The 26723-nt window shown below is 43.7% G+C and overlaps 1 protein-coding gene across 4 annotated transcripts in view; it reads left to right on the top strand.

Moving 5' to 3' along the window:
* The window catches only part of MFSD12 (major facilitator superfamily domain containing 12), a 477174-nt gene that overhangs the window by 430449 nt on the left and 20002 nt on the right, over window positions 1-26723 (top strand). For 2 of the 4 annotated variants that reach the window (XM_068271174.1, XM_068271172.1), the window contains one exon: window positions 15932-16070. The exons of the other annotated variants lie outside the window; for them this stretch is intronic. In XM_068271174.1, the coding sequence (XP_068127275.1) occupies window positions 15932-16070 (139 nt within the window). The remainder of the gene's footprint in view (window positions 1-15931; window positions 16071-26723) is intronic. 4 annotated transcript variants of the gene reach the window in all.

The raw sequence follows: 26723 nt of genomic DNA, 5'->3' as shown, positions 1-26723 counted from the left end.
AAATTGCTGTAGATGTGACTTACTTGGATTTTGCAAAGACCTATGATATGGTCCCCGAAAACAGTCTGGTGCAGAATTTAAAGATGCAAGGCCTGGGGAAGAATCTGTGAGCATGGACAGGGAACTAGCTAATGGACAGAAAGCAAAGACCTGTGTTCGATGGACCATATTCAAAATGGATGACTGTTAGCAGTGGGGTTCCAAAGGAGTTGGCACTGGCTTCAAAACTCTTTATCTTGTTTTATAATGACATAGCAGATGATGTAGAAGGTAATTTGCTATTTTTGCAAATGATACAAAGTTGTGCAGCATTATCAACACACAGGAAGATAGTGACATATTGCAGAAGGATCTGGATAGGATGGGCACATAAATAACAGATGAAATGCAATCTTGAAAAAGTCAAGTCATGCATCTTGGTCCTACCAACAGTCAAGCACAATACAAAATAAACGGGATAATAAAAACTTGGGACACTAGCATAATACTGCCCCTGTTTAGTGCTCTTGTAAGGCTGCATCTGGAATATGGAATGCAGTTCTGGGCACTGCATTACAGAAGGGACTTTGAAGTTTGAGAAGATGCAGAGACAAGCAACAGAATTGTTCGAAGTGCTGGAAACTCTCACTTGCCAGGAAAGGTTAGATAAACAGTGCTTATTTAGTCTGGAGAAAATATACCTTAGAGGAGATCTAATTAATACACCAGAGGGCAATATAAAAGCTTGGTAGATGATCTTTTTCTCTATACGCTTGTGCAAAGGACTAGGGAACATGATCTGCACATGGAGGGAAAAGGTATTTGCTATTTATTTAGGAAAGGGTTCTTTATCGTAAGAGTGTTTAACATGTGGAAAGAATCACTGCAGGAAGTAGTTATGGCAAATTCTATATCTGTGTTTAAGGAGGAGTTAAAGGATGCTTTCCTTGCATTGAAGGATGGTTATAACTTTTAGGTAATTCCTGGTGGTGTTGATCAAGGGAATTTATCTGATTGCCATCTTAAAGGACAACTGTAGCAAGAGGGTGGGTAATATGGAGGCTGCCATATTTATTTCCTTTTAATCAATACCACTTGCCTAGTGGTCCTGCTGAGCCTTTGCCTCTAATACATTTAGCCCCAGACCCTGAACAAGCATGCAGCAGATAAGGTGTTTCTGACATTGTCAGATATGACAATATTAGCCACATGCTTCTGTTGGGTTTTATTCAATCAGTATTGCAGCAAATAGATCAGCAGGGGAGCATGTCCAAGATGGTGACGAGAGTGGACACTCCTCACTGAGCTCCCCCACTTAATCCCTGCTGCACTGATTTGTTTTACCCCATCCTGGACCAAAGTTGCAGTATTTCTTCCTGATAGTGTCAGGACACTGGAGGGCATGCTATCTAAGCCCCAATGGGTACTGCACAGACAAAAAACAGGAGGCAGAGATTCCCCAGCTGTGGCCCGAATGGCAGCCATCTTGCCTCACATTAAGAGTAAAGCAGTGCAGACCAGCATGGCGGGATCTGGAGATGATGTGCCCGATCTGATGCTTCTCCTGCAAATTGAATTGATCATTTTGCAATTCTCTACAAGACTCATAAGGACAAACCTGTACAATATACCAATATACAGGCAGCAGACTTCAGGGGTAGAAGACCTCACCAACAGGCATGATGAAAATATCCACACCCTCCAGACCCGGATTGTTAAACTGGAAGCTAGAGCGGAGGATGCAAAGAATCAGAGCCGCCGATGTAATGCCTGCCTGATGGTCTGCCAGAGGGTGAAGATGGCTGCTCCCCTGCATTGTACACTGAAGACCTGATCGAGGAGCTTCTTACCCAGGTACAGCTTTCCCCATTCGTAGTGGAGAGGACGCATCAGATCCCTGGAAGACTGTTGCCAGTGGGGAGCCCTCCCCATCCCTTTAGCTTCAAAGTGGTAAAGTTTAAAGACCGGGATGCGATCCAGCAAGAAGCTAGAAAGGCTGGGGAATTCCGCTGTGTGGGGTCTAAGCTGTTTTTTTCTTGACTATACGGCTGAAACTCAACGACTCCATCACTCATTTGATGGGGTCTGGGCAAAAGTCTGTGAAAGAAGCATACCATACACTACCTTATTTCCAGCTTGCCTACGAGTTACAGATGGAGAGTCGGCTCACTTTTTAAATTCTTGCAACTTAACTAGCGAAGTGTGGCCACTCCATGTTCCATCATCCTGCTGCATGCCATGTGGTGCTAGGCCTAGTTTCGACCCTGGAATTCACTTATTTTTTTTAGCACCACATCGCTTGCAGTTTTAGGGCTTCCTCTACTATGGACTTATAAGTCAAATATATCTACCATGGAATATGATCTGACAACAAGGCCTGTTTGCACTATACATTGCTTAATGTCGACTCTTATTGCCTTTTACCTATGGTCATGAACTTTGTTACTTTGCCCTTATGGTTTATTATCTGCCGCATTGTATTGGTTTGGGGATGTCTTGGTGAAGGGAGGAGGGAGGTGTCAAATATAGCTTCTAAGAATTGTAGTTCAACTAACTTACATGCTCAATTTAAGATACCTTGAGGCTGCAATTCTTGGCTCATATGAGGCCCTGACATGCCTGCCTAACCTAAATGTACATACCCCCTATAGCCTGCTGTGGTGGCTACACTAAAGGCGTGGGATGCAGCTATTTTAATGATTAGGCCCCATGATGTGATCTCTCCTTATACCCGTTTATGGGGCAATTCGAGACTGGAACAATTTTTTTCAGTCCCGGATCCATTTCTCTGGGCCCAGCATAGCATCAAGCACATTCAACATAAAGCGCCGCAAGGCACGTTATTACAATTCAATGAACTTAGGGCCAACTTTGATCTTAAGAATAAAATGGTCTTTCGATATATCCAACTGAGGCATATGCTATGCATTTACAGTTGAGAGGCGCTTCTTTGCATTTTGACTTGGATGATTTGGAATCCATGTATATCACTGCCAAGGTGGGCAAACCACTCTCGGCCACATAGGTTTGCCTGTTGAGAGATGGAGTGTAGGAGAATAAACAAATGTATTGCCAAATGGCGGGAGGCGGTCCCTGATCTGGACCTTGAGGACCTAGAAGACTCCATAGCTGCTCTCCAGTCTGATCTGGTGTCAGCAAGAGATAGATTGATGGCCATCAAAATCCTACATCGAATCTATTTTACCCAGACTCATCTCCACAAAATGAAACCCAATGTATCTCCTGACTGTACTAGATGTGGTTTAACTGTACATTTGGCCACATGTTCTGGACCTGCTCACATCTAACTACTGGTATGAGGTAGAGGATATAATTAAAGCTGTTGCAGACCTCCCTGGCCTTCCAACTTCTCGGATTGATTTTCTGGGTTGATCGAATTAGATCATGTTCGTCGTTCACAGAAAACGCTCATCAAGATCCTTTTTCATTATGCAAAGAAACATGTTATTGGAAGGGCCCTACTCCCCCAACCAGTGATCAATGAATCCAGTCCGTTAATAGCATTCAACCTCTATACAAACTAACATAATAGGAATTGTCCTAAAAAATGCCGTAAGGTTTGGAATGAATGGAACTTTTTGGAACTTTATGCTCACAAACTCTCCCAATAAATTGTCATGATTAATTATGGGTTGGCGTGTACGCTGTCCGAGCACCGGCTTTCTTACTCTTCTTTTCTCTCTCAGCTTCTGTCTTCTTCTCTGTCCTCTCTTTCACCCCCTTCCCAACTTTAAGCTCCTGCAATACTCGCAGGATCCGTGCAGTTTGCTGGACCCGTACGGTGTGGTATGATGCAGCAGGTCTAGACAGCCCAACTCTTTGACCCGTTTTCTAGCAGGGCTTGAGAATGCTGGACAACTTTCTGTGTGCCCTGGCCCTGTGGTATTACTACTATCATTACTGATGAAGATGAAGTTTATTACTCTATAATCCTATGTTAGTATATTTTTTTACTTAAATACCTCTTTATTTATTATTGGAAGCAGTAAAGTGTTGTACCGTGTTAGCCATGAGTAAAAGCAAGAAGTTTTGAACCAGGATGATACCATTTATTGGCTAACTTAGAGATGGATAAACAGTGAACTTTCGACTTATAAAAAGCCTTCGTCGGACTGGTTCCTCTTGTATGATTTATTATTGGAGACATTCATGTTGTCTCAGTTACTCAATATGCAGGGTATATGCAGGGACGGTTCTAGCTACAATGGGGCCCTGGGGCAAAAGTAACTCCGGGGCCCCCCCTGATGCCCCCCCAACCTAATCACCCCCAGGTCCAATCCAATACCCCTACCCTCCCCCCACGCCAACTCACAATATCATTAGGTGTCCATCATATGCCCCCAAAAATAATTTTTGGGGTTCCCATTATTCACCTCCTCCTTTTCTTATAACGAGTAAACACATGGCATCCCTACTGTCATGGGTCACAACAACTGGAGGGGAAGACCTTGGTGGGCCCACACAGGCTCTGGGGCCCAGGGGAAATTGCCCCTTTGCCTCTATGGAAGCGCCGGCCCTGGGTATATGGTTTTGCTGCGGGCCCCTTTCTGGGACCCATATCTATCACTGTTTAATTTCTACTGCATTTGTCCTGCATTGTATGATTGCTTCTCTTATTGTGATCCCTATCTGTTAGGTTCAAGGGAGTTGTTAACCCTTCCACCAGTAGACGGAGTGTTACCCAGACGTTGGGTCTAAGTGACCACGGGTCTTTACCACTGACCCGTGAGGGAAGATGGACTTGGCTGCCTAGTGCCCACCAGGTCACCTCTGGGATAACCCCAACTGGTGGTTAGGAGAACAAGACACCCCAATGTGGAAGTCCAGTAATACTGAAGATAAAGGTGATGGTATTGGAGTTTTGCATAGTCCGGGCAGATTAGTGGAACTAGTAATCTGCAGGGTAGTCAATATTCAAGAAAGAGTCGAGGCAGACGGCAGGCAAGAGTAGTTGATGTCCAGGCAAGGGTCGAGGCAGGCAGCAGACAAGAGTGGTCGGTATCCAGACAAGGGTCGAGGCAGGCAGCAGACAAGAGTGGTCGGTATCCAGGCAGGGGTCAAATCAGCAGAGAGGTCCAGAGTAGTCAGGCAGGCCGGGTCACAACAGGAGTATCCGAGAATAGCAGGATAAGGTAACAGCAGGGAACATGGGAACCCACACTAGCTGTCAGAACGAACAGCACTGGAGTGATGAGGTCTGGCCTTTTATACTTCCTGGACGGCAGATTGACGTGTATGGACGTACGCCACACATGCGTACAAGCGGACGCGATACTCCATGCACGCGTACGAAGAGCCATGTCCGGCGGGACGCAAGCGTGCACACGCCCCCCGCCACAGTATTCAAACTGCGCCGAGTGACACGCGCGCACTATACAGGATGAACGCCAACTCCAAGCAGCAGAAGCGTGAGTATAACATTGCCCCCCCCCCTTAAGGGCAATCTCTGAGTGCCTTCTGGTTTTGGCTTCTCAGGAAAATTTCGGTGAAAAATTTTAACCAGTCGAGGGGCTTGGACCTTCCGTGCCGGCTCCCATGAATTCTCCTCAGGACCAAATCCAGACCACTTAACTAAATACTGCACAGTTCTTCCCCGCCTCCAGCTATCCAAGATCCTCGCCACGTCCTCACTGCCATCAACCAAGAGCGGTTGAGGGGGTTCTACAACCCTTCCCTGAAAAGAATCCTGAACTACCGGCGTCAGGCAAGACACATGAAATACTGGATGTATTCGTAAGGAGTCAGGCAGATCAAGCTTAAAAGCGACATTGTTAATCTTCTTGAGCACCGTATAAGGCCCAATAAATTTTGGTCCCAGTTTCTTGGAAGGACAGCGAAGTTTCAAGTTTGCCGTAGACAACCAAACCTTATCTCCTGACGAGAACACAGGATTCTCTCCTCTTTTCTTATCCGCCTGAGCCTTAGCCCTTGCCTGAGCTTTCTGAAGATTTTCTTGTAAGTGCTGACTATGGTTAATTTGCATATATTCAGCAGTGATGCACTGGGAGACATCTCAAGCTCACTCCAACCTGAATTATCGCAAATTCTTTCTGTTTTAGGAAAGCAAACTTTTGTTTTTCTTGTAAGTGCTGGAAATTCTCAGAGAAACCAGGTAAGTCTTTCTTGAACTGCAGGAAGAGGACTGTCCACTTTAACATCAGGAAGAGTCGTTGGGTGGAAACCATAATTGGACAGAAAAGGAGATTGACCTGTAGAGGAATGGATTGAATTATTGTATGCAAACTCTGCCACCGACAACAAAGAGGACCAGTCATCTTGAGCTGCTGAAGAGAAACACTTTTAATTATTGTTCCAGAGTCTGGTTAGTCCTTTCGGTCTGTCCGTTGGGCTGAGGATGAAAACCTGAAGATAAGGAGGAAGAAATCTTTAATCTCCTGCACAATTCCTGCCAGAATGTGGACGTAAATTGTGACCCACGGTCAGACACAATATCCGAAGGAAGTCCGTGGAGTCTGACTTTTTCCTTGATAAAACATTCCGCGGTAACAGCTGCAGAAGGGATATTCTTTAGAGGAAGAAAATGGGCCATTTTTATAAGTCCATCGACCACAACAAGGATGCAAGTATTCCCTGTAGACACCGGTAATTCGACAATAAAGTCCATTGTGATCCTATCCCAAGGGCGGGAGGGAATGGGAAGCGGAGACAATAAACCCCAAGGTTTCATTCTCAAACTCTTAGATCTTGCACAGACAGAACATGCATGAACATAACTTATACAATCCTTCTTCATTTCAGGCCAGCTGGAGAAGTTCCAAGGTCTTAGACACACCTCCATGACCTGCCAACAGATGATCATGACAACTTTGCAGAACTCTGACCCTAAGATCTTGGGGAACAAAAATCTTACCGTTCAGGTAAGGTAACCCTTCGTGCCATTGTATCTTGGGGAGCTCATCTAAAGGGAGAGAAGTAGCTGCCTGTTTTATTTGAGAGATGAGATCCGTTTGAATCAACAAAAAATGATGAGGTGAAAGAATGGTGTCTGGAGTTAGTGGAGATTCATCCCCGGGAAACATCCTTGAAAGTGCGTCTGCTTTAACATTTTTTGATCCAGGTCTATAAGTCAAGTGGAAGTCAAATCTTGAAAAGAACAATGCCCATCGAGCCTGACGAGGACGAAGACACTTTGCAGTCCGTAATTATTCAACATTTCGGTGATCTGTATAAATAAGAACAGGATTCAAAGCTCCTTCCAAGAGATACCGCCATTCCTCGAGAGCAATTTTGATGGCTAACAGCTCTCTGTCTCCAATATTGTAATTTCTTTCAGCAGGGTTACGTTTCCTAGAAAAGAAGGCTACAGGATGCAGCAAGGATTTAGGCCCAAAACGCTGAGATAAAACTGCTCCAGTAGCATTTTCCGAGGCATCAACTTATAGAACGAATGGTTGACTTGGATCCGCATGACGAAGGATAGGAGCTGAGGTAAACAGCACTTTGGCCTGGGGCTCACCAGAGGAGTTTTTCTGAGCGTTTTGAGTTTTTAAATCTGCTGCTAATGTTATCCTATGTGTCTGTGCACACTGGAGCAATGAGGTTTTGTAAAAAAAACCCATAGCATTACATTGGGAAGAGCTTTTGAAACCTCTAAAAGCTCTTCCCAATGTAATGCTATGGGGTTTTTACAAAACCTCATTGGTCCAGTGTGCACAGACACACAGGATAACATTAGCAGCAGATTTAAAAACTCAAAACGCTCAGAAAAACTCCTCTGGTGTGCCCCAGGCCTTTAAGTTGATCAAACTCCATTTGAGCTTCGGGTGTCTACTGAAAAGGTTGATGTGCTTTAGTTAGCTTGGTAATAGGAGCTACCACTGAAGAGAACCCTTTAATAAATTTGCGGTAAAAGTTCGCAAATCCTATGAATTGCTGGACTCCCTTCCTGCCTTCAGGGGCTGGCCAATCGAGTATTGCTGAAATATTTTGAGGATCCATAGAAATTCCATCCGGAGAAATGTGGAGGCCAAGAAATTGAGTTTGACTCTTTTTCGAAATCACATTTTTCTGGTTTGGCATATAATCCATGCACTCTGAGCCGACCCAGAACCTTGCGCACATAAACTCGATGCTCTTCCAATGTATTGGAATAGATCAGGATGTCATCAAGATAGACAATCATGAATATATCCAAGAAGTCCCTGAAGATGTCATTAACTAGATGCTGGAATGTTGCAGGGGCGTTACACAGCCCAAAGGGCATGACGGGAAATTCATAATGGTCAAATCTAAAATGAAAGGCGGTCTTCCGTTCGTCCCCTTTATGAATGCACACCAAGTTATAGGCCCCTCGAAGATCCATCTTAGAGAAAATCTTGGCGTCTCTCAATCTTTGAAATAGGTCGGGAATGAGAGGTAAAGGATACTTATGTAAATGTAAAGTCATGCATTTTGGTCGTACCAATGGTCTAGCACCATACAAAATAAATGGGATACAGTTGGGGACATCAAACTTGGAGAAGGACTTAGGAGTACTCATCGACAACAAGTTAAATAATCGTACTCAATGCCAAGCCGCTGCAGCTAAAGCTAACAAAATTTTGGGATGCATTAAAAGGGAAATAAAAACTTGAGATGCTAGCATAATATTGCCCCTGTTTAACTCTCTAGTAAGGCCACATCTGGAATATGGAATTCAGTTCTGGGCACCACATTACAAAAAAGATATTGCAGTTTTAGAGCAGGTGCAGAGACGAGCAAAAAAATTGATACGTGGGATGGAAGGTCTCACTTACCAAGAAAGGTTAGATAAACTGGGTTTATTTAGTCTAGAGAAAAAGACGCCTTAGAGGGGATCTAATTAACATGTATAAATACATCAGAGGGCAATATAATAGCTTGGCGGATGAGCTTTTTGTCCCTAGGCCTTCTCAAAGGACTAGAGGACATGATCTGCGCATGGAGGAAAAACGTTTTAGCCATTTATTTAGTAAAGGGTTCTTTACAGTAAGAGTGATTAAGATGTGGAATGCATTGCCACAGGAAGTCGTTATGGCAAACTCTATACCTGCATTTAAAGGAGGCTTAGATGCTTTCTTTGCGTTGAAAGACATCCATGGCTACAATTACTAGGTAATGCCTAATGATGTTGATCCAGGGATTTTATCTGATTGCCATCTGGAGTCGGGTAGGAATTTTTTCCCTTTTGGGGCTAATCGGACCATGCCCTGTAAGTGTTTTTTCATCTTCCTCTGGATCAACAGGGATATGTGAGGGAGCAGGCTGGTGTTGTACTTTGTTCTCTGGTTGAACTCGATGGACGTATGTCTTTTTTCAACCAAAATAACTACGTAACTATTTTTGATGGTAACTTTATTTAATTCCCAGTAATCTACACAGGGGCGTAGTAACCCATCCTTTTTTCCACAAAAAAGATGCCTGCACCTGCTGGGGATTTGGAAGGCCTGATGAACCCCTTATGAAGATTTTCATCGATGTATAGTTTTAAAGCCTGGGTTTCAGGCTCAAAGGATAGGTACGACCGAAGGAAATTTCAGCTCCAGGAAGTAACTCAATTGGACAGTCGTAGATTCTATGAGGTGGAAGAGAATCTCCTCCTTTTTCATCAAAGACGTCCAAGAAGTCGTGATAGACGGAGGGAACAAGTTCCTTGGTAGTTTCATTAATACATAAGAGATGACTAATGTCTGGAAGACAGTACCTGGTTCAATAACTAGAAGAGAAGGATACTTTGCCAGAAGACCAGTCAAATTGTGGATTGTGGGCCTGGAGCCACGGCATTCCTAGAAAAACAATTAATAGAGGAGACTGGAGTGAATCCAAACTAAGGAATTCTTGATGGCCAGATTGAGTGAGGACCAAGAGAGGTAAGGTTTCCTGTGCAACTGAGCCAGTACTAATAGATGAACCATCAGCAAGCAGAACAGGAAGGGCTCGAGTCTTGTTGCGAAGAGGCAGTACAAGTTGCTGGGCCAGAGAAATGTCAATAAAACAAGAACAAGCCCCTGAATCAATAATAGCTCTAACTTCTTTCATTCCTCCTGGACCCTGTAAAGAAAGAAATAGAGACACATGAGCAGAAGAACCCATCTTGATATTACTAGAATTTTCCTAAATTCCTTGGTCCTTGAAGGTCTTACAGGGCAGGGCTGTCGATAGTGTCCAGAGGCTCCACAGTACAAGCATAGGTTAGCAGAGATGCGACGTTGACCTTCCTCAGTGGACAAAGGAGCTCTGGCTAAACCGATCTGCATAGGTTCCACTGCATCATTAGAGTAAGAGGAAGAAGTAGGCACTGCAGCAGGAGGCTGAGGCAGAGGAGCCGGATATGAAGATCCCCAGGCAGAGTGAGGACCTCCTGAACATTCCCGACGTCTTTCCCGAAAACTATGGTCTATTGAAATAACAAGTTGGATTAAATCCTTCAAGGAATCAGGAATTCCGACCCGAGCCAGTTCATCTTTCAACTGTTCACTGAGACCCTGTCGAAACTGAAATTTCAAAGCTGCCTCATTCCAACCTATGTCATTGCTCCACCGACGGAAGTCAGAGATATAGTCCTCTACAGGCCGCTTGCTCTGTTGTAATGAAGACAAAGCAGATTCAGCAGAAGCAACCCGGCCAGGATCATCATATAACTCTGCTAGAGCTTTAAAAAAATTCGGCAACTGAAACAAGAGCAGGATTATTCTGTTCTCGAAGCTGCAAGGCCCCGGGCCAATGGTTCCCCTTGGAGAAGAGATTGCAGTACCATTTTTGATAGTTTCGGATGTATAAGTCTGGGGCTGTAAGGAGAAATACAGAAGACAGGCTACCTTGAATACTGCGAATTGACTGCGGTCCCCAGAAAACCGATCAGGAAGAGGAATTTTAGGCTGAGGAGCCGATTCCAAGACTGGAGCTGGCAGAGGAAGACTAGGAACAACGGGAGGAGGGACTGTCAAGGTTCGGATCGGGCCATGAAGTTGATGATAACCCTGCTGAACTTCCTGTACGGAGATCCATAATTCAGAGATCTGCTGACAGTTGTTCAATAGGAGGCAGTCCAGAGTCCGGACTTCCAGAGGCATCCATTTTAAAGGCTGTTCGTATCTGTTAGGCTCAAGGGAATTGTTAACCCTTCCACCAGTAGATGGAGTGTTACCCAGACGTTGGGTCGAACACGGGAACCCACACTAGCTGTCAGAACGAACAGCATTGGAGTGATGGGAGGACTGGCCTTTTATACTTCCTGGACGGCAGATTGACGCGTACGTACGCCACACATGCGTACAAGCGGACGCGATACTCCCCGCATGCGTACGAAGAGCCACGTCCGACGGGACACAAGCGTGCAAACGCCCCCCGCCACAGGATTCAAACTGCGACGAGTGACGCGCACTATACAGGACGAACGCCAACTCCGAGCAGCAGGAGCATGAGTGTAACACTATCTGCATTTATTTTGACTTTTGTTCAATACAATTTTATTGTAAAAAATAAAATAAAAAAATAGATCAGCAGGACTGCCAGGCAACTGGCATTGTTTCAAGGGAAATAAATATTTTTGTCCTTTTGCTACAGTTGTCCTTTAAGACAGGAATGAGTTTTTTTTTCCCTCCTTTTAGAGCTAGTTTTTTTTTTCCGCCTTTTTCTGGAGCAACTGAGGTATGTGAGAAAGTAGGGTAGTGTTGTACCATATTTTCTGGTTGAACTTGACGGACATATGTCTTTTTTTCAACCCAACAAACTATGCTATGCAACGTTGGAGGTGCCCCATATAAATAAAATAATTAAAACCAGTTGACATAGAGGCCGTGTTTGGCTTTATCTCTCCTGTGGAAACAAACCAGTATAGAGTTGTAAAAAAATAAATAAAACATAAAAGGTTTAAAGCCAAGCACTAATGGACAACATATTTCACAGTTTTTGTTTTTTACTAACCTCCTCAAGTCAATCACACAACAGTGCCTATGTGTGTGTATGTATGTGTATGTATATATATATATATATATGTATATATATATATATATATATATATATACATACATACATACATACATACATACATACATACATACATACATACATACATCCATCCATCCATCCATCCATCCATCCATCCATCCATCCATCCATCCATCCATCCATCCATCCATCCATCCATCCATCCATCCATCCATCCATCCATCCATCCATCCATCCATCCATCCATCCATCCATCCATCCATCCATCCATCCATACATACATACATACATACATACATACATACATACATACATACATACATACATACATACATATACAGTGGGTTGCAAAAGTATTCGGCCCCCTTGAAGTTTTCTACATTTTGTCATATTACTGCAGAAAGGCGTAGTGTGTATACCGCTACCACCCCCAAACCTCTCCGACAGTGCCCGACCGGGTCAGCAAGGCCCACATAAAGTCCAGAAGCAGAAGGTCCGCACTTGTCCAAGGGTCAAAATCTTTATTTAGGACATATCAATAACATCACATGCATCACAAAGCTGACATGTTTCGAGCTATACTAGCTCTTAATCATAGCTGATCAAACAATGGTAAAAAGTCCCCTTATATAGTGGGACGTCCATACACCTGTGCCTCTGAACCCCGCCCAAAGGAGGGGAATAATGGTCGTTCAGGTACAGGTGCAAGGAGAGATAAATGTCTCGTATCCAACAATGTGGAAATATATACAGCTGGAAATTAAAACTCAATGAGAATAAAACCATAAAAATACCAAGGAACAGGCCTATACTTTTCAAAGATAATACACCACAGGTCACTGAGGTGTTATGTAAGGAGAAGGGGACACTCTAAATGAGGGATAACAGGGAAGAGAGACCCAATACTAAGGAGTCTCAGGTAATAAGAGCCAGGTCCCATTTAGCATTTAGGCCCTGTGGGAGCCTGGTACCTAAGCGATGGATCCACATTTCTTCCCTCTTCAAAAGAATTTTATAGAGATCCCCACCCCTTCTGGAAGGCATGACTCTTTCGATCCCCTGAAACACGAACCCCGCCATGTCCCCACCATGATTGTCTCTAAAGTGTTTAGCCGCATTGGAAATATTGAGAGTGGACCAGCCTGCACCCAGATAATGTTCGGCTATTCTCTGCCTCTATAAAATTCTTTTGAAGAGGGAAGCCATGTGGATCCATCGCTTAGGTACCAGGCTCCCACAGGGCCTAAATGCTAAATGGGACCTGGCTCTTATTACCTGAGACTCCTTAGTATTGGGTCTCTCTTCCCTGTTATCTTCCCTCATTTAGAGTGTCCCCTTCTCCTTACATAACACCTCAGTGACCTGTGGTGTATTATCTTTGAAAAGTATAGGCCTGTTCCTTGGTATTTTTATGGTTTTATTCTCATTGAGTTTTAATTTCCAGCTGTATATATTTCCACATTGTTGGATACGAGACATTTATCTCTCCTTGCACCTGTACCTGAATGACCATTATTCCCCTCCTTTGGGTGGGGTTCAGAGGCACAGGTGTATGGACGTGCCACTATATAAGGGGACTTTTTACCATTGTTTGATCAGCTATGATTAAGAGCTAGTATAGCCCCAAACATGTCAGCTTTGTGATGCATGTGATGTTATTCATATGTCCTAAATAAAGATTTTGACCCTTGGACAAGTGCGGACCTTCTGCTTCTTGACATATTACTGCCACAAACATAAATCAATTTTATTTGAATTCCACATGAAAGACCAACACAAAGTGGTGTACACTTGAGAAGTGGAACGAAAATCATACATGATTCCAAACATGAATCCAAACATTTTTTTACAAATAAATAACTGCAAAGTGGTGTGTGCATAATTATTCGGCCCCCTTTGATCTGAGTGCAGTCAGTTGCCTATAGACATTGCCTGATGAGTGCTAATGACTAAATAGAGTGCACCTGTGTGTAATCTAATGTCAGTACAAATACAGCTGCTCTGTGACGGCCTCGGAGGTTGTCTAAGAGTATATTGGGAGCAACAACACCTTGAAGTCCAAAGAACACACAAGACAGGTCAAGGATCAAGTTATTGAGAAATTTAAAGCAGGCTTAGGCTACAAAAAGATTTCCAAAGCCTTGAACATCCCACGGAGCACTGTTCAAGCGATCATTCAGAAATGGAAGGAGTATGGCACAACTGTACACCTACCAAGACAAGGCCATCCACCTAAACTTACAGGCCGAACAAGGAAAGCGTTGATCAGAAATGCAGTCAAGAGGCCCATGGTGACTCTGGACGAACTGCAGAGATCTACAGCTCAGGTGGGAGATTCTGTCCATAGGCCAACTATTAGTCATGCACTGTACAAAGTTGGCCTTTATGGAAGAGTGGCAAGAAGAAAGGCATTGTTAACAGAAAGCTTAAGAACTCCCGTTTGCAGTTTGCCACAAGCCATGTGGGGGACACAGCAACCATGTGGAAGAAGGTGCTCTGGTCAGATAAGACCACAATGAAACGTTTTGGCCAAAATGCAAAACGCTATGTGTAGCAGAAAACTAACACTACACATCACTCAGAACACACCATCCCCACTGTCAAATATGGTGGGTGGTGGCAGCATCATGCTCGGGGGTGCATCTCTTCAGCAGGGACAGGGAAGCTGGTCAGAGTTGATGGGAAGATGGATAGAGCCAAATACAGGGCAAACTTGGAAGAAAACCTCTTGGAGACTGCAAAAGACTTGAGACTGGGGCGGAGGTTCACCTTCCAGCAGGACAATGAACCTAAACATAAAGTTCAGGGCTGCAATGGAATGGTTTAAAACAAAACATATCTATGTGTTAGAATGGCCCAATCAAAGTCCAGATCTAAATCCAATCGAGAATCTTTGGCAAGATCTGAAAACTGCTATTCACAAACACTGTCCATGTAATCTGACTGAGCTGGAGCTGTTTTGCAAAGAATGGGCAAGGTTTTCAGTCTCTAGATGTGCAAAGCTGGTAGACATACCCTAAAAGACTGGCAGCTGTAATTGCAGCAAAAGGTGGTTCTACAAAGTATTGACTCAGGGGGCCGAATAATTACGCACACCCCACTTTGCAGTTATTTATTTGTAAAAAAATGTTTGGAATGATGTATGATTTTTCGATCCACTTCTCACATGTACACCACTTTGTATTGGTCTTTCACGTGGAATTCCAATAAAATTGATGCATGCTTGTGGCAGTAATGGGACAAAATGTGGAAAACTTCAAGGGGGCGAATACTTTTGCAACAACCCACTGTGTGTGAGTGTGTGTATAATATATATATATATATATATATATATATATATATATATATATATATATATACACATACATACATACATACATACATACATACATACATACATACATACATACTGTATCTACGTGACACTAATGATTATAAGCATAATCTGGTCTATGAGTGGGGGAGGTGGGAGACCACTCCCAGGTCAAATGGTATGACCACACATTGGTCAAGGAATAGGAGAAAAGTCCGCTTCACACAGGATAAAAATCCACGTAGTGAAACCTCTGATAATCCACTGGGGGCAATGGGTGGTAATTCCATTCTTGCTTTAAAGTGGACCCAAACCAAACACTTTTTTTAATTACAAATATTTAGTTGCACCACTCTAATACATACAAACACTCCTTGAAACCTATGAGCATTTCAGTGCATGCTTTTCAGCCTTCTTTTTTAATAACTAGGGTTATACTGGGGGCAGCCATTAGCAATTCCTCCATTGCCGGACACCACCTAATCCACCAGTTTTCCGGATTTTGTCCGGCAATTTGAAAGGAAGGGAAGGGTTCCTACAATAAATGTAAAATATTTTATATTTGTCATCATGCAACTGAAAAAAAGGCTGCTATTTATTATTATAATTTAGAAAATAGATTTTATTTCTGAAATCTTGTAATTTTAATTTGGGTCCACTTTAAGTAAATTGTCCACTAACGACCAGCAGGGCAAGAATGTGCAATCGTCCCTGCCAAAAAACTCCCAGAACAGGCCCACTTATTACAAGAGATACAAGAGAAATCTGAAAAATCCAAAGGGGTCAAAGAGGAGAACGAGACGGGCAGCAGTAAAACATCATGGCAGAGGTAATAACAAATACAACCCCTCCAGCAAATGTGTTAATGTTGTCAATCTGTCTACCTATGCACTGACTGAGTCAGAACATTGTTTATTGTCTAAAGGCTTGTCCTTCTCTACCACATATCATTTTGATGTTTTCAACACGCTTCTTGACGTGAACAAATTTATTAGATCTGTACTCCTGAGAAAGCACTTTAGATCGGATGGGAAGGAGAATCAGTTAGGCGGTCGATTGGGGGCTGAAATACCTGATATCGAAAGCTTTCAAGATACGTGCGCTAAGTGGACCTTTGACTTCTTGGAGGCCGATTGCGCTGGTCTTGTCTTGGTTTCTACCCATTGACTGCAAGGACAACTCCAGTTGAGGTATTTCAAGATCTAGTAGAGCAAGAGTTGGTGAAACTTTCAGGTACCCTTGCGACACAGCGTAGGTCTAATTTAACTAGAGCCAAAGTACTGGCTATTAAGAGTCTACAGAAGAATAAAGGTATTATAATACGCAACGCAGATAAGGGGGGAGCGGTGGTTGTCCTCGACAGGTCGGATTATAGGGTGGAAGCTCTGAGACAGGTCGAGGATATTTCCACATATATCCGATTACCAGAAAATCCTGCACAGGAATATCAGACAGTTGCTTAACCTCCTCAGTTATGGAGAGAGTTTGGGGGTGTTGGAGCACAGACTTGCAGGGTATTTGGGTGTCTCACATCCTACAGTTCCTGTTTTTCACCATCTTCCGAAGATCTATAAACCGGGAGCTCCTCCGGAGGGTAGACACATTGTTGCTGGCATTGGGTCTCTGTGTGAGCGCCTGAGTGATTGTGTCAAGAAAAAAACACATATATCCAGGCACATCGCCTCTAGTTAGGACATTAAATAAGTTATTAAGGAAAAGGGAGGTGCTGAAAGGGGTGTGAACAGCAAAAACAGCAAAAATCTATTAACCCCTCGCACTCTCGCATGCAAATGTTCAAACAAATGCATTCACAGATTCACTCATCCAGGCACCACTGTTATCCCTACAGCTAAGTTAAAAGCCGGGGTCTTAGTTCACAGAAGAATGCATGTTTACCTGGGTACTTCTGCGCAGTATAGGTGACTAAACATTAGAATGCATTCTTCTGTGAACTAAGACGCCGGGTTTTAACTTAGCTGTAGGGATAACAGTGGTGCCTGGATGAGTGAATCTGTGAATGCATTTGTTTGAACATTTGCATGCGAGAGTGGAAGGGTTAATAGATTTTTGAGTGATTGTGTCGACTCCATGTTGATGCCTTTGGTCCGGAGGTTGCCTGGGTACCTTAAAGACTCACAACATTTACTGTCAAGTTTGGAGGGAGTGAGGTGGGAGAATGACTGTAGTTGGTTGACTATTGACGTTAAGGCCTTGTACTCCTGTATACCACACCGTTTACCATTAACAGCCCTTCAATACCATGTAGAAAGGTACTCGGACTATTCCTCAGACCTTCAAGTGTTCATCTGTGCGGCTGTCAACTATCTCCTGACCCGTAACTATTTTATGTTTGATGGCGTCTTCTACCTCTAGAGGTGTGGAGCCTCGATGGGTGCCAAATTCTCCCTGTCCTTGGCCAATCTTTACATGGGATGGTGGGAGGAATTCCACATCTTTGGAGGTGGGGGACGCCTGCGGGAACATGTTGCGTGGTAAAGGAGATTTATAGACGACATTCTAGTTGTTTGGAAGGAAGATCCGACCTTGGTTGACAATTTCATGACATCACTCAATGATGACCAATGTAATTTAGAGTTTACCCACACTTGGCAGCAATTCGCTATTGACTTTGGATTTGACGTTGACAGGCAGTATAGACTCTAACACCATTCATACCAAGACGTATAGGAAACCGTGTGCAGGTAATTCTACTTTGCAAGCAAATAGTTGCCATCTTGCGCACACCATCCGAGCAATTCCGGTGGGCGAATTTATTCGGGCACGCCGCAATTGCTCGGATGGGTCCACTCTACAACATGAATTTTCCATCGTTGAGAGACGCTTGTATGAGAGGGGGTACCCTAGATGGACGATAGAAAAAGGCACGAAACGTGCCCCATCGATCCCTAGCAACCAATTAGTGCATGGATCTGCCTCTGGAGCCAACTCTGAGGAAAGGCCTGTTTTCGTTACCACATATAGCTCCAAATTTCGGGATGTTAAAAGCATTATCGCTAAGCATTTACCCATTTTGGAGGGTGATAGACTTACGGCCTTTTCTTCAGAATGGTGTGAATTTTGCTAGTAGGCGAGCCCCCACACTTGGGAATACGTTATCTCCAAGTTTGTTTGGCCCCGACAATAGACCAACCACTTGGCTAACAACAAAAGGGTCTTATAGGTGTGGTGCTCCCACATGTCACTACTGTACTGTACATAACAGAACGCAGATAGTTGAATCCCTCGCAAATGGGTATGAAAGTACGTTAATATACTTAATTAATTGCAACACAAACGACGTAATTTATTTGGTCACCTGCCAAAAGTGTTTGTTACAGTATGTGGGTTGCACCACTAGACAGCTTAAAGCCAGGATATCTGAACATTATCTTGGAGCATCGTGGTCCACTAGGAATATCCCAAATGTTGCTAAACATTTCCGGAACATGCATGGTGGTGATATGTCCGGGTTTTCCTTTCAGGGCATAGAAAGGGTCTTTTTGCCTAAAAGAGGAGGGGCCTATTAGCAGCAATCCGAAAAAGAGAAGCTCTTTGGATATTTCGCTTGGGAACCAGAGCCCCTAATGGGACTTATCCCTGGTTACAGGGTGAACTTAAAGAGACACTGAAGCGAAAAAAAAATGATGATATTATGATTTGTATGTGTAGCACAGCTAAGAAATAAAACATTAAGATCAGATACATCAGTGTAATTGTTTCCAGTACAGGAAGAGTTGAGAAACTCCAGTTGTTATCTCTATGCAAACAAGCCATTAAGCTCTCCGACCAAGTTAGTCGTGGAGAGGGCTGTTATCTGACTTTTATTGTCTCAACTGTAATTGAACTGTTTACTTTTCTTCTGCTAGAGGAGATGTCATTACTTCACAGACTGCTCTGAAAGACTCATTTTGAATGCTGAGTGTTGTGTAATCTGCACATATTATAGAATAATGCAATGTTAGAAAAAAACACTATATACCTGAAAATAAAAGTATGAGAATATTTTCTTTGCTGCTAATCTTCTAGTAATTATTCATAGTACACAACCAATTCACTATATCATATTTTTTTTTCGCTTTAGTGTCTCTTTAATATAGATTTGTTACGATGGGATGTGATATTGTCAATCTGAGGAACATCAGTTATAGTGGGGGATGACAAGGTATAGATCAATGGGGTCACAGCTTGTTTCTTATGGTCAGTTTGGAATATGTAAGAATACTTATACTGTTACTGAATCAGTCCCCTCCTATTTAACTCTGTTGTATTTTCTTTCTTTTTGGTTTTCTACATTTATATAGATTTAATACTTTTTTAACATCTATGTTGCTTGGGGTGTGACTTTCCTGGAGGTGGAGTTTGGTACCCACTAGGTTAGCCCCTCCCATGTGAGGGAGGGTCCATACCACACCTGGGCTTGTCACTTCACATTTTTTTCCCCCTATAAAAAACGAAAGGTGACTTCCGGTTCCGGCGCCTGCATGATCGGAGGCTAGCAGAGAGAGCTCCGTGCAGCCTTCGGCTTCGCCACTAACCGGCAACGGAACAAACACTTGGAGGTGAACCTCCGAGTGGCCCACTATCCCCAGCACACATAGAGCTGCCGATGGATAAATATCTTACCCGCTCATCGCGGAAAAAGGCGGAAAAGAGCGCCCGTCAAGACACGCGAGCAGACAAGATGGCGTCGGGCAGAACGCGCCACACGCAGAGCCCTGAGAATCACTCGCCTGCCAGAACCTGGGACACGGACAGCGTCGGAGACGATCGCTCCAGGGGTGCACTACATAGCGAAGACTATAAAGCAATAGCTTTGGAGGTGGCCAAGTATATCACCCCAGATCTGCAATCAATTGTAGAGGGTGCCGTGAAGAAATCCCTCGGCCAGGTAACGCGTCAGCTTCAAGAGCATTCAGGGAGGATTGGAGAAGCGGAACGCCGCATAAGAGCCCTGGAAAAAGACGTGGAAGACACAACCAAGCAGCTCGAGGAATCTCAGCGGCATGAGACGAGGCATTGAGGACTTGGAGAATCGCTCAAGGCGTAATAACCTCCGCGTGGTAGGCCTTCCAGAAAAGTACAAGCTCCAAGACATAGACGAATTCTGTGAAAAGACCCTACCTGAGCTGCTGAACATAGAGGGGATTTGCCGAGCGGAATGTGCACACAGAGTGGGCCCCCAGAGAGAAGAGGGAGATAAGAGGCCTCCCAGGCTAGTGATGGTACGTTACCTAGATTATAAAGACAAACTTAAATTACTATCGGCTTTTAAGGCAAGAAGGGAACCTCTGCTGCTAGATGGCAGGAAGATTATGATCTTTAATGACTACTCAGTAGATGTTACCAAACGGCGCCAGGCCTTCAATGAAGTCTGCTCGGAGCTAGTGGAGAGGAAGATCAAGTTTGCCCTGATGTATCCAGCAACCCTAAAAATCAACGCGAAAAATGGAGAAACCTACATCTTTAAAAAACCATCGGAAGCAAAGAAGTTTCTGACGCACCCGACTGCCTTTAACAGCCCGGGAAGAAATTCTCCACAGCGCCGAGCTGAAGATCCAGAAATGGACACTTGACCCCACTCCAGTTAATGTAAATTGGTTAATGCTGCAAGCTGGGAACTGTTATGGAATGTTAAAGCTAGTTCACACAGTTGTGTACAAATTTTAAGCGGTTCGTTTAATAGAAAAAAGAAGCCGAAGGCACAGGAGGTTAAGTTTCAAAATGGAGGAGCTAGTAACTGCTGCGACATGCAGGGAAGAAGAGAGGTCTGATGAAAAGGAGATAACGATCGGGGAACTGAACTCACAAAGGGAAATAGCTAGCAAATTTGATTGTATTAGTTCTAAGGGTCAGAGATGGGAGGGTGGGTTTCATAATAGTCACTCCTTGCTTTGGGTACGTAAACATGAAAAAGTGTCAAACTGTACAGATGTATAAGATGAAGGTTCCGATTCAGAAGCGCCTTGCTGAACACACCGTGCTTTACGTATATTCCTAAAAATATAAATGACGATTAAAATTGTTTTGTGGAACGTGAAGGGCCTGCGGTCCCCGTCAAAGAGATCGCAGGTCCTGCGCCACCAGAAAAAGCTACATGCGGATATTGCGCTTTTACAGGAAACGCACCTTAAAGTGGGGGAAGCTAAATTCATGCGTAAGAGTTGGGTGGCAGAATCATATGAATCTCCAACACCAAATCGTAAAGCAGGGGTCTTAACACTAATCAGCAAAACGATTCAAGCTAAAACGGAACTATTATGGGCAGACGGGGAAGGGAGATGCGTGGGGATAAAGCTTAATCTACCTGGGGAATCGCTTATAATATACAATGTCTATGGACCTAACGGGGGCACGAGTCAATTCTTAAGTAATATACAATGGCAATTAGTTAAAGAACCCCCAATGACCTCATAGTAGGAGATGATTGGAATACAGTCATACATCCACTAGAAGATAGAACAGGGGAGAGACAAACCCAGTCCCGCCAGCAAGACAGGGAAACACCCCTGTCTAGATTCCAAAGAGATCTACAGCTCACAGACTCCTGGAGGTACATCCATCCATATGATAGGGAATACTCTTTCCACTCTGCAGCGCATGGAACCCTGTCACGGTTAGATTATATATTTACGAGCGAATGCCTAATAAATAGAATACAAGGGGCAGAAATAGGAGATCTGGTATTCCTGGACTTACATGAGAAAATCCAAAGAGGCTCAGAAATATCATGGAGATTTCCATCTTTTTTATATGGGGATGAGGGATTCCATGCGTTACTGAAGGGCTGGTGGTGCGAATATAAGGAGAACAATAGCAGCCATGAGACAACCCCCCTTCTCTTTTGGGACGCAGCTAAGGCAGTTCTAAGGGGCCGTATCATAGCATATATCAGCACAAAAAAGAAAGAAACCTCGAAAAAATACATGGAGGCGGTTATAAGAGTCAGGGAAGCCTTCAGGAAATACAAAGTAACCCCAACCACACAGGCAAAAAGCGAATGGTTAGCAGCAAAATCCAACTCAGATAAATGGTTTAAAGACCGAGAGGCACTATCCAGATCATATATGGAATTAAAATTCCATAAGCACGGTAGCAAGGCCGGACGTATTCTGGCCCGCATGGCAAGGGGACATTACACACCCACAGGTATACATTCCATACGGGACGAGGGAGGAAGCCTGGTACACCATCCGAAACGGGTCAATGAGATATTCAGACAATTCTACGAGACCCTTTATACGAACTCGGGTGAAATAGATATGGAAAACATTCAAAGCATATTGCAACAGATCCACCTTCCTCACCTTAACCAAGAGGAGATAGAAGGGCTCAATGCCGACATCACGGTACAAGAGATCAAAGCAACTATTAAGAATCTAACCAATCACAAGGCCCCGGGTCCAGACGGCTTTCCTGGAGAATTTTACAAAATTCTACGGGAAGAGGTAGCCCCGACACTCCAGCGAGTCTATGACACTACGCTAAAGGGAAAAGGCCTGTTAGGAACAGGGAATGAGGCGCACATTAAATTATTACTAAAGCCTGGAAAGGACCCACATAACCCAGGATCCTACCGCCCAATATCATTAATAAACCAGGATGCCAAACTGCTAACCAAAATAATGGCAGACAGATTGGCTGAGCTAATGCCTAAATTAATTCAAGGGGACCAGGTGGGATTCATAAAGGGGAGGGCAGCAGTCACGAATATCAGAAAAGTACTTCTGATTCTCGAGCAGGTAAAAGCTTATCCTAAGTCATACAAAAATTGCGCCCTAGTAACCTTTGATGCCGAAAAGGCATTTGATGCCGTCAGATGGAAATGGGTTGAAGCCGTCCTCATTAAAATGGGATTTCAGGGACCATTCATCAACATGTTTAAACTAATATATAACACTCCCCAAGCTCGGATCTATACACAGGGCTTCCTCTCTTGTCCCTTTACATTACAAAGGGGCACACGGCAGCCTATGGCGAGACTCTTACACAAGGAATTGGAGGGTTTACGTTTTGGGAACACAAAACTGGTACAAACGCTTTTTGCAGATGATCTCCTGCTATTCCTCACAGACCCATCACAGCAGCTACCGAAAGCCCTGCGAATCATACAAGATGTAGGTAGACACTCAGGGTTTAAGATAAATACATCAAAATCTGAGATATTAATGCTCTCTAAATTAGCAGATCAGGAATCAATCAGAGGGTTGGGGCTACAAATAGCAAAAGAAAAAATACGCTATCTGGGCATTGAAATTGGCAAAGACCCCAGTTCACTATACGTAACTGCTCACCTCTCATCAAATCCATTATTGGCCAACTCCAGAGCTGGAAAGAAATACCATTGGGGGTCACTGGGAGAGCAGCACTAATCAAAATGATTAGCTTCGGGAGGCTACTGTATCCCATGCAGGTCATCCCTATGTTACTAAAACATAAAGATATTAGAATCCTTAATTCAGAGTTCACTAAATTCCTCTGGAGGGGTAAGCGTTCCCGCATCAGCCTAACAAGACTTCAGCTCCCAAAAGAGATGGGGGGACTTAGTTTCCCAAACATTAGGAAATATAATCTAGCCTGCATGTTTAGACATGTTAGATACTGGATAGCAAACACTAACCACTTCTCCAACATAGCACTAGAACAGGCCATAGCTGAGCCTTGGGAATTAACAGGGCTACTACATGCGGGCTGGTCCTCCCTACCGGTCAGGTTAAAATATAATGTAATTTACAGGAAGAAGTTTTAAATCAGGATGATACCATTTATTGGCTAACTACAAATGAATAAGAATAAACAAGCTTTCGGCCTTGCAGCCTTCGTCAGGTTTATATCCTGTTAGTTTGCAAGCTGGTGGTACAGACAGCTTATATACATGCAACATCAAAAGGAAAAACAGATATTTTTTTCAAGCATAAATACATCATTAAGATGCCTTAATACAAACAGACCATCTAAATGGGGTAAGATAAGGATCCTTGTTTACTTTATTGCTCACAGACCTGGTATTAGGATTGACCCAGAGGTATCGTAAATTCTTAGTTCACAAGTTCAGCTAGGGTGGCTGAGACAGTTCATATATCATCAATCTCATACCAATATAGAAAGTTGTTGTCCTTATTCAGACCCTTCTGCACAGCTTTGAACCAATTTATACATTTTGTTTCTGCTATTAATCGGTCATTTGACGTTTTGAAGCCGCCCTTCAGGGCAGTGACACGAAGATCATCCATGCTGTGTCCGTTGGACCGAAAGTGTGTAGCAACTGGGAGTCCAGATTTGGTATCATTAATAGTGTGCCTGTGTCCATTCATACGTTTGCGCAGAGTTTGTCCAGTTTCTCCCACGTACATAACATTGGGGCATTTAGCACACATGATCAGATATACCAGATTGGTGGACCCACAAGAAAATTTACCTTGTATTCTGTACTCCTGTTGTGAACCTGGTATCGTTACCCTGTCAGTGGAGTAAATGTGTCTGCAGGTCCCACATATTTTTTGTCGGCAGGGTGATGTTCCGTTTTGTTGAGGCCTATTCAAAGAGCTCCTGACAATCATCTGTTTTAGATTGTGTGGTTGCCGATATGACAAGAGTGGAGGTTTAGGGAATATCGTTCTCAGTCTGTGATCCTTGTGTAAAATGGGATGAAGTTCCTTAGCAATCCTCCTTAAGATTTCCAGGTGTGGGTTGTAGGTGACAACCAAAGGGACACGTTCCTCTTTCTGGTTTTGCTTATATTTCAGGAGTTCAGTCCTGGGGATGTTGCTGGCTTTCCTGATTTGGGCCTCAGCCATAGGAGGACTGTAACCTTGTTTAATGAAAGTGTTCTTAAGGTGATCCAGGTGCTTGTCTCTGTCCCTCCTGTCAGAACAAATCCGGTTGTACCTTATAGCTTGGCTGTAAATTATAGAGTTCTTAATGTGCTTGGGATGAAAACTGTCATATCTTAGGTATGTGGGACGGTCTGTAGGTTTGCGATACACAGAGGTTTGTATGTTGTTACCCCTGATGTATATGGTGGTGTCCAGAAAGTTAATCTCTGTGTGAGAGTAGGTAAGTTTCAATTTGATTGTAGGATGGAAGGCATTGAAGTTCCTGTGGAACTGGAGAAGATCATCCTCACTTGCGGACCAGATGATTAAAATATCATCAATGAAGCGGAAGTAGGCCAAGGGTTTTATGCCACATGCATTGAGGTATTCCTCTTCGATTTTGGCCATGAATAGATTTGCATACTGTGGAGCGAATCGCGAACCCATTGCCACGCCCATCTGCTGTAAATAGAGGTCCTGTCCAAAAGTGAAATAATTATGAGTGAGAATGAATTTGATCAGTCCAGTAATAGGCTTTACAGGTATGCCCTGACCCTGAAGATATTTACGGCAGGCCACAATACCATCATCATGGGGAATGTTCGTGTACAGGGACTCCACGTCCATCGTGGCCAGTATGGTTCCCTCAGGTACTGGGCCGATGGCTGACAGTTTGTTCAGGAGGTGGGTGGTATCCTGTAAGTAGCTGGGTCTTTTACAGACGAGAGGTTTCAAAATGTTTTCCAGCCACCCTGAGATGTTTTCTGTAAGAGTTCCGCTCCCTGAGATTATGGGCCTGCCAGGGTTTCCCTCTTTGTGGATCTTGGGAAGCATGTAAAAGCAGGCTGTTCTAGGCTCTTCAAGGATAAGGGTCCTTACATGTAGTCTGATGTTTGCAGGCAATCTGTTAACCATCCTATTAAGTGCCATCCTGTAGCCTTTTGTGGGGTCCCCCTGTAATTTGGCATAGTGAGCGGTGTTGGATAATTGTCTTTGTGCCTCCTGGATGTAGTCACTGGTGTTCATTATGACTATGGCACCACCTTTATCCGCTGGTTTAATAATAATGTCCTTATTCTCCTTAAGGGATCTGATGGCCTGTCGCTCCTGTGGTGTTACGTTCTGGGCCAGTGTCTTTCTTTTACTCAGGATCCTGTCAGAGATTCTGCGTCTGAATTTGTTTATGTATTTATCCAGGGCCGGGTTTTTTCCTTCTTTGGAGGTCCATTTTTTTTTCTTTTTAGATCTGGTGCGTTTTGGTCCATTATCCATTGTATCACAGGCTTCCTTATCATGGTAGTGTTCCTTGAGTCGCAGCTTTCTGAAAAATTCCTCCATATCTCCACAGAGTGCAATCCTGTCTATGGGTAATTTACAGGGACACCCTCTTAACGTGAAGGGAAATTCGCAAACTTTTCCATCTCCCCTGGAAGGTCTCAAAATATATGCCCCTAGGGGGAAACCCAGCATTCAAGCCGGGATCCCTACATGAACATTATGCCATCTGGGCCGAGAAGGGTATCACAAAACTGGGAAATCTGTTGGATCTCCGAGGCCATAAATACTTAACTCTAAGAGTACTATCTCAACTCTACAATACACCGAGAACGGACTTTTTAATTTACAGCCAAATTCAATCATATGTCAGAGCCAATCTGCATAACATAACC

This window comes from Hyperolius riggenbachi, chromosome 1 (genome assembly GCF_040937935.1).
Source record: "Hyperolius riggenbachi isolate aHypRig1 chromosome 1, aHypRig1.pri, whole genome shotgun sequence".
NCBI lineage: Eukaryota > Metazoa > Chordata > Amphibia > Anura > Hyperoliidae > Hyperolius > Hyperolius riggenbachi.
The sequence above is the reverse complement of the archived record's forward strand: the minus strand, read 5'-3'. Positions and strand labels throughout refer to the sequence as shown.